At 42.7% G+C, this 17,251-nt stretch overlaps 1 protein-coding gene across 6 annotated transcripts; it reads right to left on the bottom strand.

The window, feature by feature from the left end:
• Nucleotides 1-544: 544 nt before the first annotated feature.
• On the bottom strand, nt 545-16,295 carry med22 (mediator complex subunit 22). Of its 6 annotated transcripts, XM_073052292.1 has the most exons (7): nt 16,237-16,295; nt 14,941-15,010; nt 13,180-13,322; nt 8,967-9,047; nt 6,906-7,114; nt 1,494-1,674; nt 545-1,147 (listed from the first exon to the last, which is right to left on the bottom strand). In XM_073052292.1, exons 3-7 carry the CDS (start codon nt 13,300-13,302, stop codon nt 1,133-1,135), a joined length of 609 nt encoding a protein of 202 aa, XP_072908393.1. In that variant the 5' UTR covers nt 13,303-13,322; nt 14,941-15,010; nt 16,237-16,295; the 3' UTR covers nt 545-1,132. The 6 variants fall into 6 exon arrangements, with proteins under 6 accessions (XP_072908393.1, XP_072908390.1, XP_072908392.1 ...); XM_073052289.1 differs by having other exon boundaries at nt 545-1,674; XM_073052291.1 differs by having other exon boundaries at nt 545-1,668.
• Nucleotides 16,296-17,251: the final 956 nt, after the last annotated feature.

The following is a 17,251-nucleotide window of genomic DNA, read 5'->3' as shown; positions in this document are numbered from 1 at the left end:
GTCAAAATCAAGATTATCAATTAAGGCTGGATACTTACACAAGTGATTACAGGCACAACTCAGCAAGGGAACATTACTTCCCCACGTCTCTGTTAATGCTAACATCAAGCAGCTAACCATCAGCCAATGGGTTTAATGTAGCCTCGTTGTGCAACTGAAGTTTAACTTGTCTCCAATCAGAATGGAACTACAATAAATGTTTCTTTCCTTTTCTAATGGTAGAAAGGTCATGAGACGCCCTTTATGTTCTTCATCCCATGTCTGAAATCAGATGACCTTCACAAAATGAAAAGTTTTCAGTATCTTTCAGCGTATGAGGCAATCATCAAACCATCATTTTGTACGCAGGATATCAGGGGACAGGAGTAAAATCGCCAGTTGTTTCCCTCCCCAAGTCTGGTGAAACCTTGGCCGAGATCCATCACTGCTAAGGATAGGCTAATACACACCACCACTTTTTAATCTTATAAGGCATAGACTTCACAATAATTTTTCACACCTTGAGTGAGAATCTATGGGACAAAAAAAGCACAGAACAAATGCCTCCAGTTGAAATTTACTAACAAATTCAAAAACTACATAGTGTCATTTTGCTGCAAGTTCTTCAGGAATGGTAATACTTTTATTGCGTAAACACTATGACTGCACCAAGTAATACTGTTGAGGATTACAGTGAGGTTTCAGTTTCAGGCAGTGTTGCACAAAGTCACTTTCACATCAAGATTTTGCTAACACTTTAACTACTTGTTGTTCTCTTGAGGTCAAACAGTTAGAAATTAAAAATATATGAAGTTTCCTACCTTAAAATTTCCCTGTTTGACTTGGATGTTTCACCCAGATTAGAACTCACAAGCAACTAAATGAAAATGTTGCCATTACGTTTACAAACCACATGTCAGACAATGCTGTGAGTTCCAAGTTACTGACCCAATAATGGAGAAAATCAGCCACTTAACCAAACAGCAGGCAGAAGAACACCTCCCTTTTAAAAAGAGGTGAAAGTGAACAGCAAGTTGATCAGCATCAGAAAGAAAAAAGATTTAGGATGGGCTTGGGGCGGTGAAGAGAGAAGCTGGCCTTCGATCAATGGCTCGCCAGCTTTACCACCTTTCCTGCCCTTGTTTTGTTCGATTTAACTGAGAGAGACCTGGATCAAAAAAAAAAGACAGGTAAATCACCGCGAGCAACCTTGCGCCAGTGCCATAAGACCAGCTTCACCCCATCCACAAATCCATCTTTCTCTTTCTAATTCCACTGCTGCAACCTCAATTTCCCAGGAGTCCTTTGTCCATTGAGTTATTTGCCTGGTCAACAGCATCTCGTAAACAGTGTTAGAGGAGGCATGGCTCTTTTAAATGCATGTTGTGAAACTTTTCTCGTCTATGTTACTGCTCTATTCCAACAGCTTTGTTCATTGCAGACGTGGCAGCTCAGCCCAAGATCTCTGCTGCCCGTCAGACAGGATCTGGGGTGCCTGCTCTGTGGCCGTTCACCTGCGGCTGCAAGGCTGTAGTGCTCAGCGTTGCTCCAGCGATAGCTTCTCCAGGGGCCACCACCGAGGCAGAGGACACAATTTCCATCGCCATCTCCTCTTCGGGCGTGACCGCCCCCTCCTCCTCCCGTCTCCGGTACGCTTCACAGAGTGGGAGGTCAGCACCATCCCACAGGCTGTAGCTTTCCAGGAACAAAGATGGTGTAAGAAAGAAGAGCAACGGATATAAGAATGAATCAAGAGTTATGACCAAAAAATATATAAAAGGGAGTTAGTGACAAAGAAATGGAAGAACTTGCATTTCTGTAGTGCCTTTCAACAGCTCCGGAACTCCCAAATTACTGAACCACCAACAAAACACTTCTACCAAAACAAGCAGCTACAGAAGGCCATTTGCCCAACCCACCAGTCAATATAGTCATAGCTGATCACACAAATTCAGTATCCTGTTCCTGCTTTCTCCCTTAACCCCTTCATTTATATCCAACTCCTTACTGAATATATTTAATAATATGGTATCAACTGAGTATTCAGGTTTCCCCACAGAATAGTTCTCATCGCAATCCTACATGACCACCTTAGGTGATGATTCCAGCTTCCAGACACCCTGCCGTTGGGAACATCTTCCAGCATCTATGTGCTTAGTGTTCAGTGGAACCCTTCTTACTTTTCTAATCTCTAGCAAATACAAGTCAATTTCTCCAATCTCTGTGTGTCAATCCTGTCACCCCAGGATATCCTTGAGCAGCAGCCAGTCCTGGGGATCAGTCTAGTGAACTTTTGCTGCAGTCCCTGCAGAGCGAGAACGTCCTTCCTCAGACAAGGAGACAACTGTACTTGGTACTCAAGGTGTGGTCTCACTAAGGTCCTACAGAACAGTTTGTCTTCTTAACCACCTGCTGCTATTTACATTCTTACTTTCATCAACTAGCGCACACACCACCACCAACACCCACAAGTTTAGTAATAAATACTTAGGAGAAAGCCAATTTAGGCCCATGGTGCAATAATGGCCAATCAGCTACTCTATGTTTTGGATTTGTATTGACTAGGCACCAAGGTTTCCCCACTGTTCCTTAAACAGTACCATGGGACCTTTTCCCACGAGGCTTTCAAGGACTCAGTTAAACAACACAGCCAAAGGAAAGCATTCCTGACAATGCAAAACTCCCTCAGTATGCATGGACTTTGTTTTGCTCACATCTCAGAATCAAGAGGCTACTCACAGAGCTCCAGCTAGGCTTGGGAGAATGAACTAGAGGTCTTTGTGCAGGACCAGGTATACAAACATTCTCTTCACCAATTAAATACAAATTCAAATACTTCCCCGTTCTGCTCTCTCCCTGTGTTCCCTGGCCGTGGTCTATCCACTTTGTTCCAAAGTTCTCTATGCCACCTATCAAGAGCTGTTATCCATATCCTAAGTCACCCTGTTCCTAATGCTCACTGACTTTACCTGGAATTTTTTAATCCTCCAGTGTAGATCCTGTGTTTTTAACCTCTATCTCTGTAACTCTACATTCCTCTCTGTGGCACTCCAATTCTGGCTGTCAGTTCAATCCTGATCTTAAGTGTTCAACTATAAACCACTCTCCCTGTCTAAGACACCCCTTAAATCTTTTATGGTCAAACCTAAAATCCCCTGTGGTACTGTGCATCATTTGGAAAACCACTTCCTTGTCTGCTTGGGCACGTTTGGTTACATTAAAGGCACCAAATTAATGCAAGTTCTTGTTGAATAAGGTTCTGTTAGAAAGTAAGCTTCAAGACAGCAATCTTCAGAGGTCCCATCAAGCACCCCAGTCATATTAGCACAGGTTAAATAGAATGGTAAAGCTCCCTGTACACCAGGGGTTCCCAACCTGGGTTCCATGGACTCCTTGCTTAATGGTATTGGTCCATGGCATTAAAAAGGTTGGGAACCCCTGCTCTACAACACAAAGGGAAGCTGCAACCCAATCCCTATTCTGACAAGTGATCAGTTAACACAGTAAAGTCATGGGAGAAACATTGACTGTTCATCAATCTCTGTGGGTTTGTTTGTCTTTTTAACCACCTCTGCTTCTGCAGAATAACTTTTATTATGAATAAAAGTTAAATTTCTGAGGAAATTAAGAGAAAGTAACTAACGGATGGAAGCTTGGTGGAACTTAAATTAGATAAGGTGTGACATTAAATGGACAACACAGAAATTGAAAATCAATGATCTGTATGTTTTAACTTTATTTAAGTTCTGTATAAGAAGATGAATCTTTAAAATGGGATGCTAGAATATGTAACAAAATTAGCACCCAGCCTAAATTATATATAAATCTTAAAATAAGCATGTACAGAAATAAAAACAGCTTTCTTTAAAATATTGGGAACAGTGAATAAGGCACAAAGTTTAAATGACAATTATTAAATGTAACATTCATTTGGACATCACTCATTACTGAAAGGAGCAGTTAGTTAAAACCATTACAGACCCAAGTGACAAATAGCTTTAAAATCTAAGGAAGATGTGTCACTGAAAAAGAATCAGCAATGTGTGCAAGAGGTGGTCACATTAATTCTAAAGAGTATGCAGAGATATTTGGGAAGTTTTTGTGTGCTCTTTCTCCCGCATGCAGTTTCCAGACTCTGGTTATTTCTCCTTCTCCTTCCCCAAGGGTGTAAGCTTTCTTTGTGCTGTGGATGAGGGCTGACTACTCTCTGATATCTCACTGTCCCACACCAACTCCAAACAGCCACTCCTTGGGTTTGATGAAGTCCCAGGGTCATACAGGCACAGAACCAGTTTCTCTGGCCCTCAACTTCCACACTGACCATCTATTTGACTGCGGGTAACACTGCAACTCGGCTAACTGTATGCAAGAAAATGCACACTTTCCAGGAAGAATCGATCATACTAGCAGTCATCAGAAGAAACTGTGTTTGACTGCCCCCCCCCCCCCCCCCCCCCCCGCCGCCTCTCCAGACAAGGAGCAAATGTGGCAGACCCCATTTCCAGCTCTGACTGAGACCGGTATTCTACAAACACACCATGGAAGCTAAGAAAATATTCTAAACCCAATAGCATTCACTGTGCAGAACAGAGATCTTGGGCTGTGGCGGCCAGTCTCTGGATCTCGCTGGAGCATGCCTCGACCAAATCCTTACTTACTATGTAACAGAAGGGTACAGGGGCTGCAATTGGATAATGGGAAAAGTAGGTGGCTCATGCCTGGAATATTGTGAGATGTACAATTCAGTCACAATAACATGACATCGTGGGATTCACACAAGATGTACAAACAACATTACACCTGGGTGGGCATTGAACATTTGAGTCTCTACAGCTGGATGAAGACCAAATATTATGGGGTTTACTATTAAGAAGTCACTTTAATATGTGAACCACAACATGAACTAGCAATTTACAACAGTAAAGTAGGCAATTGGCAGCGTTGATGTGAGATATATAAGGAAATGCTATGGAACATAAAGTGGGTTCACTGTAACAGCAATGCTGGTGTTAGTATCATTTCAGTGTGGAAATGAGAGGTTCTGAATTACTCAATGCTTCAATTTAACAGTTGCAACTTATAGCTTACAAAGAATATCAAAATATAAATTTATATTATATAAAATATTGCTGCAGCGATCTTTATATACAAAATATTTTGCGACGCTAGTTAAATCAAATGCCCTTTAACATACTACTTGTGGGGGAAAAAAGGATGTAACTATCCTATTTTTTATGATCAATAAGTCATTCTACGGCAAACAAATATAGGATTACATCCCTCCCCTAAAAACATGAAATTTGTGTCATACACAGTGATGTCTTCATTGTGACAAACAAGGGGTAGTGCATACATAAAATGTATAAGATTATATTTTTGAGGAAATATATAAAATTCCAGTTTGTGTTTTAAAAAAATTATAAAATTGCTCATATTTTCATTGCATAGAACAGGACACCAATATCCATCATTTTAAAATGATTGTCGAACATAAAAGAAGAATTCTTTCTGCCTTAAATAAAAGGTATTTTATAACTTTCAATGCCTTCTGCACACGGAAAAGCAAACTCCTCTAACAGGTGCTGAAGCAGAGGGAGCTTCTTCAAAACTGCATGAGGGAATGTTTTAGAGACCCTCCTTGAATATTTGATGACAGATTGGCAAACACCTTTAAGGAGGCCATTTGCAACCCACAGTTCCACCACGAAGGATTAGTATGCCTTGTTTCGAAAGGCATTGTGGAAGGGAGCTAGGATGCAGAATAAACTTCACATTTACTTACCATGTGTTTCAGTGAAATGTCAGGAATTTGTTTAACTTCAGAGTTGGGACATAGAAACATAGAAAATAGGTGCAGGAGTAGGCCATTCGGTCCTTCGAGCCTGCACCACCATTCAGTATGACCATGGCTGATCATCCAACTCAGAACCCTGTACCTGCTTTCTCTCCATACCCCCTGATCCCTTTAGCCTCAAGGGCCATATCTAACTTCCTCTTAAATATAGCCAATGAACTGGCTAATGAATCAACTGTTTCCTGTGGCTGAGAATTCCACAGATTCACCACTCTCTGTGTGAAGAAGTTTTTCCTCATCTCGGTCCTAAAAGGCTTCCCCTTTATCCTTAAACTGTGACCCCTCGTTCTGGACTTCCCCAACATCGGAAACAATCTTCCTGCATCTAGCCTGTCCAATCCCTTTAGAATTTTATATGTTTCAATAAGATCCCCCCCTCAATCTTCTAAATTCCAGTGAGTATAAGCCTAGTCGATCCAGTCTTTCTTCATATGAAAGTCCTGCCATCCCAGGAATCAATCTGGTGAATGTTCTCTGTACTCCCTCTATGGCAAGAATGTCTTTCCTCAGATTAGGGGACCAAAACTGCGCACAATATTCTAGGTGCGGTCTCACCAAGGCCTTGTACAACTTAGGGGATGAAGAGAAACCTTAAAAAAACACAACTGTTTTCCCTATCCCTGCATGCAAGACTCTATGAAAGGCTAATAAGCACTGACTGGTTGGGTTGTAAAAGCAGCTACTGTGTTAGACCAAGACTGTGGTCAGTAGGTGATCATATACTGCAAAGGTGCTTCCAACCAGAATACAAACTATCCTAAAAGAAAGATTTCCATTTCTAGTGCATTACACAAGGATATCTATAATAAGCAGCATTATGAAAACAGTTTAAGCAGAAACCCCTTCTCATTTCAATGAAATACCCTGGTGCAATGGCATCAGTACAAGAACCTTACACCAAAAGAACCTCAGCTTGTCAAACATGGCATTAGAAGAATATTATGTTCTGGGATTAAACAAGTATAACATTTTGAGAAGGTGAAACTGGTTACCCTATGGAGTATGTCAGAGCCCGTTGTGGCTGTTCAGACATGTTTGAGGCTGAGGAAGGGCAGTCCCGTGCTATTTGTACCTGGAGGAGTAATATTCTTCTTCCAGCTCGTATAGGTCAACCGCAATCTCATCTCTTAGGGTGATCAGCTTCTTGTCACATTCTTCCTGTAGACTCCGAAGTTGCTGCTTTCGCTGGTTTATGGCTTCGTTCACGGAGGGAAAGTCATTCAGAATCAGGAACTGTTTAAGGTCTGACACCAGCTTCATGAGAGACTCCCCAGCACGCACCTAAATCAACACAGCACAGAATGAAAACACATATCTATCCATCTATATATACTAAAGATATTTCTGCAACCATGAATGTCTTTTGTCTAACAAAAATGAACCAATCTCAGCTTCAAAATTGTTAACTGTCTTCCACCTTCAACTTCTCAGGTTACAGGATTCCAGAACTCCACTATACTTGTGGGACGGAATGCTTCTCTTGATAGTTGTTATTTTTTCTTCTATGTACCCCTTACTCACACATTTTTATTATAATTTGTCCATTATTTATAAATGACATCTTCCCCTGTAAGATATGAAACCATATCAAAAAATGAAATTTCAAGGCGATAATTTACATTGAAAGCTTCCACTGTAAATGTTGATTTAAGACATTATAACGGATTAGATCACCATGAACTGCAATACCTTGAATACAGCTGTTATACCTCCTATCAGCACAGGCATGCCTCAAAGATGAATACTTAACTCACTCGCTCTACTCTCTGCACTCTCATGACTGCGTGGTCAAGCACTGCTCAATCACCATCTCTAAATCTGCAGATGACACCACTGTTGTTGATGAAATCTAAGATGGGGACATCCAGGAGTGAGAAGGATCGGCTAGTTGACTGGTGTCTCAACGTCCTGATGTTTCTGGATGTCAACATCTTGGAGGACATGTCCCGGGCCTAATACATTGTTGCAAACAGGAAGAAAACATGCTAGCATCTCTTACTTATTAGGAGTTTGAGAAGATTTGGTATGTCACCAAAGACCGTTGCAAATTTCCACTGATCGGTGAAGAGTGTTAGGACTGGTTGCATCATGGCCTGGTATGGAGGGTCCAAAATACGAGATTGCAAGAGGCTGCCAAGGACTGTAGACCCAGACAGCTCCATCCTGGGCACTAGCCTCCTGACCATCATCAAGAAACAGTGCTTTAAGAAGGTGGCATCCATCATTAAGGAACCTCACCGTTTGGGACACGCCCTCTACTTACTTCTACCATCAGTGAGGTGATACAGGAGCTTAAAGACTCACACTCAACAATTTAGCAACAGCTTCTCCTCCTCCACCATCAGATTCTCAAAAAGTCTATGGATACTATCTCATTATTCCTTTCTTTTTTGTGCACTTTTTTGGGTAATTTATAATCATTTTTATGTCTTTGCCTGAACTGCTGCCAAAAAGCAACAAATTTCACATCAGCTAAGTCTGTGACACAAAATCTGACACCTATTCTAAACATGGTATGAATACTGGTTCATGTTAACATTTCTTGCCAAATTGCTTTTCACTATTATACAGAATGTTTACATAAGAATTTATCAAACTTCAGATGAAGTTCTAATTCTAGCTTCCTATAGTTCCAAAGATGAAAAGCAACTTTATGTTCAGCTGTAATAAAAACAGAACATGCAGGTCAGACACCACCTGTGTTAAGAGGAATAAAGTTAATAATTCACACCAATGATCTTTCAACTGTGCTGCCTGTAATCCTCCCATTTGGGGTGTTCTTCTACATATACAGTACAGTGCAGAAGTCTTAGGCACATGCATATAGTTCCGCTGCCTCAGATGTTTGCACACTACTATAGTCATTTGATGTATTGCACTTTACTGCTGCTGCAAAACAAACCCACACTTCATGACATACGTGAGTGATGATAAACCTAATTCCGATATGGGTCTCTATCATGGCCTGAGAGCGGGAAGGGGGCAGGGAGAGGGGAATCATGGCTGGGAAAAGGCGAGGGTCAGCGTATGTGGGACCCATCCCTAGCAAGGCTTAGTGTGTGTGGGACCAAGTAGAGAGACAGAAAATAAACTACTCAGACAAAATTGTGGATTTGACCTCTTTGGTACTTACAATATTTGCTGCTCTCACATGCATCTCATAGTGATCTTGTTCACACTGAGTCGCGCGGGAAACCTGCGTCTCGTCTTCAACCTGCAAGACAAGATTGAGCTTCAGATTAATATAGCTCAATGCGGAAGGGACTTTACATTAAGCCTCAAACTAGTTGTTCATTCCCCTCCATAGATGCTGCCTTTTTTAGACCATAAGGCATAGGAGCATAAATAGGCCATTCAGCCCATTGAGTCTGCTCCACCATTCCATCACAGCTCATTTATTAAACCCACTTGTGCTGCCTTTTCCCTGTAACCTTTGATGTCCTGACTAATCAAGAACCTATCAACTTCTGCTTCAAATAATCCAATGACTTGGCCACCACAGCCATCTGTGGCAATGAATTCCACAGACTCACCACTCTCTAGCTAAAGAATTTCCTCCTCATCTCTGTTCTAAATGGACTTCTCTTTATTCTGAGGCTGCGCCCTCTGGTCCTAGACTACAGGAAATATCCTTTCCACATCACCTTTGGCCTTTCAATATTCGAGAGATTTCAATCAGATCCCCACTCAATCTTCTAACCTCTATTGAAATAACCGTTTCTTATTTAGGGGGAAATAAGACCATCTGGGAGCCCTTACTGTTTATGCTGCTGGCTGTATCTGCACCATACCGGAAGTCCCCATTCTTCTAAACTCTAGCGAGTAAAGACCCTGTGGTAAACTATGTATACCTGTCTGGACACGCCCCTCTGCTGACTGCTCCTGTGGCTCCTCCCACAGACCCCTGTATAAAGGTGATTGAAGGCACTGCTCCCCCCTCAGTCTCTGAGATGCTGTGCTCCATTTTGCTGCTAATAAAAGCCTATCGTTCGCCTCCCGTCTCCGAGAGTTATTGATGGTGCATCAGACCCAGAGCCATCAAACGCTTCTAATGCATTAACCCTTTTATTCCTGGAATCAATCGCATGAACATCTTTTTTTAGATAAGGGGCACAAAAATTGTACACAATACCCCTCTGCAGTCCGATTTATGCCTTATAAAACCTTACTATTACATTCTTGCCTTCTCAAAATGAATGCCAATATTCCATCTGCCCCTTTTTTGCCCATTCTCCCAATCTGTCTAAGTCCTTTTGCAGACTCCCTGCTCCCTCGACACTACCTGCCCCTACACCTATCTTCGTATTGTCTACAAATTTGGCCACAAGGCATTAACATATATTTCCACTCTTTGCCTCCTGTGGCTGTACCCCTTAAAAATAAGTATGTACTCCTGTTTTGAGTACTTTGGGGGGGGGGAGCAAAGCGGGGGAGAAGCAACAGTGGCCATGCCTCTGGCACAGAGTCTGACCCTGTGGCTCAGAAGGGTAGGGAAAGGAAGAGGATGGTAGCAATGACAGGGGACTCTATAGTTAGGAGGTCAGACAGGCGATTCTGTGGATGCAGGAAAGAAGCACGGATGGTAGTTTGCCTCCCAGGTGCCAGGGTCCAGGATGATTCTGATCACATCCACGATATCAAATAGAGAAAACTTGGAGACAGTGCCAAGGCAGAATGGGCAGGTGAAGGAGAAGGGATGCGCTCAGACCGATGGTTTGAGATGTGTCTAATTTAAAGCAAGGAGTATTATGAACAAAGCAAATGAGCTTAGTGTGGATCAATACTTGGAGCTATGATGTTGTGGCCATTACAGAGACTTAGATGGCTCAGGAGCAGGAATGGTTACTTTGAGTGCCAGGCTTTAGATGTTTCAGAAGGAACAGGGAGGGAGGCAAAAGAGGTGAGGCATGGTATTGTTGATCAGAGATAGTGTACTGGCTGCAGTAAAGGGGGAAATCATGGAGGGATTGTCTATGGAGTCTCTGTGGGTGGAAGTTAGGAACAGAAAGGGGTCAATAACTTTACTGTGTGTTTTTTTATAGACCACCCAATAGTAACAGGGACATTGAGGAGCGGATAGAGAGACAGATTCTGGAAAGGTGTAATAACAGGGTTGTCATGGTGGGAGATTTTAATTTCCCAAATATCGATTGACATCTCCCTAGAGCAAGGGGTTTAGATGGGGTGGAGTTTGTTAGGTGTGTTCAGGAAGGTTTCTTGATACAATATGTAGATACGCCTACAAGAGGAGAGGCTGTACTTGATCTGGTAATGGGAAATGAACCTGGTCAGATGTCAGGTCTCTCAGTGGGAGAGCATTTTGGAGATAGTGATCACAATTCTCCATAGCATTGGAGAGGGATAGGAACAGACAAGTTAGGGAAGTGTTTAGTTGGAGTAAGGGGTAATATTAGGCTATCAGACAGGAACTTGGAAGCATAAATTGGGAACAGATGTTCTCAGGGAAATGTATGGCAAAAATGTGGCAAATGTTCAGGGGATATTTGTGTGGAGTTCTGCATAGGTACGTTCCAAAGAAACAGGGAAAGCATGGCAGGGTACAGGAACCGTCGCGCATGAAGGCTGTTGTAAATCTAGTCAAGAAGAGCTTACGAAAGGTTCAAAAAACTAGGTAATGATAGAGATCTATAAGATTATAAGGCTAGCAGGAAGGAGCTTAACAATGGAATTAGGAGAGCCAGAAGGGGCCGTGAGAAGGCCTTAGTGGATAGGATTAAGGAAAACCCCAAGGCATTCTCAAGTATGTGAACAGCAAGAGGATAAGACATGAGAGAATAGGACCAATCAAGTGTGACAGTGGAAAAGTGTGTATGGAACTGGGGGAGATAGCAGAGGTACTTAGTAAACACTTTGCTTCAGTATTCACTATGGGAAAGGTCATTGGCGATTGTAGGGATGACTTACAGCGGACTGAAAAGCTTGAGTGTGTAGATATTAAGTGCTGAAGATTTTGGAAAGCATCAAGTTGGATAAGTCACCAGGACTGGATGAGATGTATCCAAGGCTACAGTGGGAAACGAGGGAGGAGATTGCTGAGCATCTGGCGATGAGCTTTGCATTATCAATGGGAACAGGAGAGGTTCTGGAGGATTGTGGATGTTGTTCCCTTATTCAAGAAAGGGGGTAAAGATATCCCAGGAAATTATAGACCAGTAAGTCTTACTTCATTGGTTGGTAAGTTGATGGAGAAGATCCTGAGAGGCTTATTGAGAAAGTAAGGAGGCATGGGATCCAAGGGGACATTGCTTTGTGGATCCATAACTGTGCGGAATGGGCTGCTAGTGACAGTGGTGCAGGCGGATATGATAGGGTCTTTTAAGAGAATCCTGGATAGGTACATGGAGCTTAGAGAAACAGAGGTCTATGGGTAACCCTAGGTAATCTCTAAGGTAAAGACATGTTCGGCACAGCCTTGTGGGCCGAAGGGCCTGTATCGTGCTGTAGGTTTTCTGTGTTAACCCAGGTCACTTGAACAGTGAGGCAGAGTTTTAATGACCGTATCACTGTGCCATTCTGTTGCAGTAGTTCATAAGGTTTATAACACAAAATGGGTAGAAAGCTCAACCCCGGCACCGGGTACGGGCATGGTTTTCACAGAAAACTTGAGAAATTAAGTGTTGCCAATGAACAATATTGACCTGACCACATGGCTTTGAATTTAAGACATTCTGAATCCCTAAGGCAAGAAAGAGAGGAATAAATTTAAAATAAATCAGAAAAGAATGAGAAGTTTAACAAGTTTCTGGAAAAGCTGATGGGGTTAGTCTGCAAGACATTGAAAGCTGCTGGAGCAGTGAGGCAAAATGCATATTAGGTAAATGATTGGTGATGTGGAAACTGCAGGCACGCTCTTAAAGAATCAAATGAAAACTCAATAGCTGAATAAAGACTGGAATCAGAACGTAGAAAAATTGTGCTTTTCCAGACTGAGTAAGAAGGAGCCATAATATTTTTCCTTCCTACCCAAAACTAACCCATTTGCTTCTGTTTCTTACAGCAGAACCACTGACCTTCACACCACAGTAAACTTACAAAACCCTATCTTTCTACAATCTCTTCACCATGCAGGTGGAAACCTAACTTCTGGGATGTAATCACTCTTGACCCACTCTCCACACAACATGGACCAAACCTGTCCAATCAAACCCAGAGTCTATGCATGTACATTCCCTGACAACCATCCCTGGAAATCCTTCTGTGGTAAATTTCAGGACCCAGATGTATAATTGAAAAAATAATCTTCTTAAATGATTAATGTTAAGAAAATGAAAGCTCTCTTGGAGACCAGCTGTACTGCAATTTGCTTCAGATTGGTTATCACATACCCGAGCACTTTTAATGATTTCCGTGAAGTTGTCCAGAATAGATTTGATGTCATCTTTCAGTCTCTTGTTGTAGGACTGCAGTAAGATCTCTTTGCTTTGAGGGAGAGTCCGTTGCTGGGACATTCTGCTCTTGTTGCCCTACACTGAGAGAAGTCACAATGAACAAGGAAGCACATGATTAGAGCATTTTCAACACCTTCTCTGCTATCTTGTACTCTTGTTAGGTCAAACACTCTTCTACGGAGTGAGGACACTGCCTTTTTAATCGCTGGCGAGATTGCTCTGCCACAGAGGGGAGAATGTTGTCCATGTTTTCTGCATTTTGGATGCGGACTTTTATTTTCAGTCTTATGGCCTTTTTTATATTCTGTGTTTTCGTCCGATCTTTCTCGTTTTTTTGTGTGTGGGTGAGGGGAACTTGGGGCTCACTGTGCCTATTCCGTTTTTGTTAATTTTTTTTGTGCGGGGAGGAGGGATTTGGGGGTCGATTATCATGCTGCCGTCCTTTTCTTACTTGGTTTCATGGCTATCTGGAGAAGGAAAATTTCAGACTTGCATACTTTGATAATAAATAAACCTTTGAAACAGGAGTGCCTTTCACAGATGCAAGATAAGTGATCACAATCATGGTCTAGAGCTGCTGACAATTGGTCACAGTAAAACTCTAGGGATGGTAATCAATGTAATAACCTAATTGCTGGATTTGATGAGTCTAATTTCAACCACTGTAGGTTGAGTTCTAGTCAAGTGGTTTGAGAAAAGTATTCAGAGACTGCCATGACTCCCTATGTATTAAACTGGGGTGTCTTTTTCCCTCTCAGGTGGATGTAAACAATTTAACAGCATTGTTTGAAAATAAGTAAATTACTTCTAGAGTCCTACACCAGTATCCATCTCTCACACAGCATCACTTATAAACATGATCTGGTTATATCACAGCAGTGTTTGTAAGAACTTACTAAACATAAATGACTGTCATGAATAAGCTCTTCTTGGGCTTCCAGCGGGTCCAGGTATCAACTATAACCGATGTTTCTATAACAAACTCTGCCATCTTCATCAGGGTTGATGCCTGGCCATTTCTATTCTGGTGGTATTTATACCCGTCATCCATCCCTCCTGACTGAATGAAGGCTGACCAATCAGGTTTCTGCTCTCCCATCTCGTTTACAATTGAATCCCAGTTCTTAGAGCGAGAACTTCGTCTTTGTTAAAAACCTTTTCCTCTAAAAATAAAAATTTTTTCAACAAAGACGAAGGTCTCACTCTAAGAAAGAACTGGAATTCAATTGTAAACTAGGTGGGAGAGTAGAAACCTGATTGGATGAGGACTAACCAATCAGGAGGGACAGACGACAGGGGTATAAATACCATCAGACTGGACATGCCCAGATATCATCCCTGAAGAAGATGGCAGAGTTTATCATCGAAACCTGTACCCGGCTGGAAGCCCGAGAAGAGTTTATTCAGCATATATGGCGGGAGAGCACTAGATCCTTTATCAAATGGCTTTATCAATTGTTTCCCACATCACAAAACTGGCCAGGTTTCAAAAGTACTTCACGGTTGTAAACTACATTGGAGTAAGCTATAATCCTGATAGATGCCTTGCAAATGCTTTTTTCTGTAGAGGGGAAAAAATAGGAAGCCAAGCAATACACTGAAAATGCGGGAATGGTGCTAAATCAGGGTTGTATTATTCACTATAGTGCCCTGAAAATTCTCAGAACGTCCCAAAGTGTTTTAAATCCAGCAAAATACCTTTTGAGGTGCTTCAAGGTTCAAGGCAGCAGGGACGATACCCCTGTTCTGCAAAATAGTGCCATAGAATCTGAAAAATAAACAGATTACTGCAGTTAGCAAATCAGGCTGCATATGTGGAAAGGCAAACAAGCTTCACATTTCCGATTCAAGACCAGTCATAATGGAATGTTGCCTGAGAATATGCCCAAGCCTCTGCACACGGGTCTTTACTGTTCTATGAAGAACTAAGCATAGTCAGTAGCTGAGCCATGACTGAACTCAGTCAATGGCTGCAGAATACATTCAGGCTGGAGGAACTATACAAGTCAGGATGCATTGGAAATAAACAGCTGATATTTCCAGCTGGACCTCTTCATCAAGACTGAAAAGTGACAGAATGCGAAGGTGGGTGGAAGGAAAGGAGTACAAGATGGCAGGTGATGGGTGAGACAGGGTGGGGTGGGATGATGTGAGAAGCTGACAAGTTATAGACACAAGAGCTAACAGGCTGAAGGAGGAGCACAGTTGACCATTATATAAAGGTTAAGCATTGCAGCTCTGTGTGCACTCTTTAGTTAGAAACTTCCTGTGGCCACCTATTTCCCATTCCCACACTAACATTTCCTTCCATGGCCTCCTCTACTGACAAACTGAAACCAAACTCGGGCTGGAGGAGAAACACTTCATATTTGGCCTGGGAAGTCTCCCTCACCTGGTCTCCCCTATCACCTGCCAGCTTGTACTCCTCTGCCTCCCCTCCCTCCTTATTCTGGCCTCTGTCTCCTCCATTTCCAGTCCTGATGAAGGGTCTCAGCCCGAATTATCAACTGTTTATTTCCTTAAAGGATGCTGCCTGGCCTGCTGAGCGTTGTTCAAAATTCCCACCATCTTCAGTTCAGTTTCTGAACTTACTGCCCAAGCGTCCAGGGAATCACAATCACTTTCATTCACACAATCGTGAAATATGCTGTTTTGCGGCAGCACTACAGCGCAATACATAAGAAAATCACTGTAAATTACAGTAATAAATAAATAAATAGAGTAAATAATGACATCGTGTTCATGATTTCATGGAGCATTCAGAAATATGACAGAGGGGAAGAAGCGTCCTAAAACATTGAGTGTGTCTGATGGTAGTAATGAGAAGAGGGGCACCCATTGCGGCGACCATATCTCCCCTTTTTTTCTCTAGCTTCAGTAGCAGATCTCTGATTCCCAACACCGCCCGCCTTTCCCGGTGTTCATTCCCCGCTCGTAGGCCCGCTCCCGTCGATGCGAAACTCAACACAACCCCATCACCACAGAACAACTCACCTCGGCCCCCGACAGCACTCCACGACCGCCACCAAACCTTGCTGCCCTATGTCCCGCCTCCCGACACAGCTGATTGGCCTTGGGGGGGCCACGTGAACAGCAAACATCGCGATCTCTATAGCTAGCCGAGCTGCCCGTTAAAAGTAGCACGGGTAGCAAGTGCGGTTGCGTCTTGCGTGACGAACTTCATTTTGTGAAGGTCACGCCATGTTGGTAAGGTCTTTATGAAGGAGATGGTGGGGGAACGAAAACTACAGATGAATTGAATTGACTTTATTTCTTACATCCTTCACATGAAGAGTAATAATCTTTACATTACGTCTCCCTCTGAATGTGCAAATTATAGTAATTTGTAATAAATAGTATGTACAACAGGACAGTCAATATAGCATAGAAATACAATTGTATCAGCATGAATTAATCAGTCTGATGGCCTGGTGGAAGAAGCTGTCCCGGAGACTGTTGGTCCTGGCTTCTATGCTCCGGTACCATTTCCCGGATGGTAGCAGCTGGAACAGATTGTGGTTGAGGTGACTCGGGTCCCCAATGATCCTTCGGGCCTTTTTTACAGACCTGTCTTTGTAAATGGCTTGAGCAGTGGGAAATTCACAACTACAGATGTGCTGGGCTGTCCGCACCACTCTCTGCAAAGTCCTGCGATTGAGGGAAGTACAGTTCCCATACCAGGCAGTGATGCAGCCAGTCAGGATGCTCTCAATTGTGTCCCTGTAGAAAGTTCTTAGGATTTGGGGACTCAAAGCCAAACTTCTTCAGCTGTCTGAGATTGTGCGTTTTTCACCACACATCAGTATGTACAGACCACGTGAGATCCTCGGTGATGTGTATGCCAAGCAACTTAAAACTGTTCACCCTCCCAACCCCAGATCCATTGATGTCAATAGGGGCTAGCCTGTCTCCATTCCTCCTGTGGTCCACAACCGGCTCCTTTGTTTTTGCGACATTGAGGAAGAGGTTGATTTCTTGACACCACTGTGTCAGGGCGATGACTTCTTCC

The sequence above is a fragment of the Hemitrygon akajei genome, chromosome 7 (genome assembly GCF_048418815.1).
Source record: "Hemitrygon akajei chromosome 7, sHemAka1.3, whole genome shotgun sequence".
Lineage (NCBI taxonomy): Eukaryota > Metazoa > Chordata > Chondrichthyes > Myliobatiformes > Dasyatidae > Hemitrygon > Hemitrygon akajei.
This window is presented reverse-complemented; position numbering and strand designations above follow the sequence as displayed.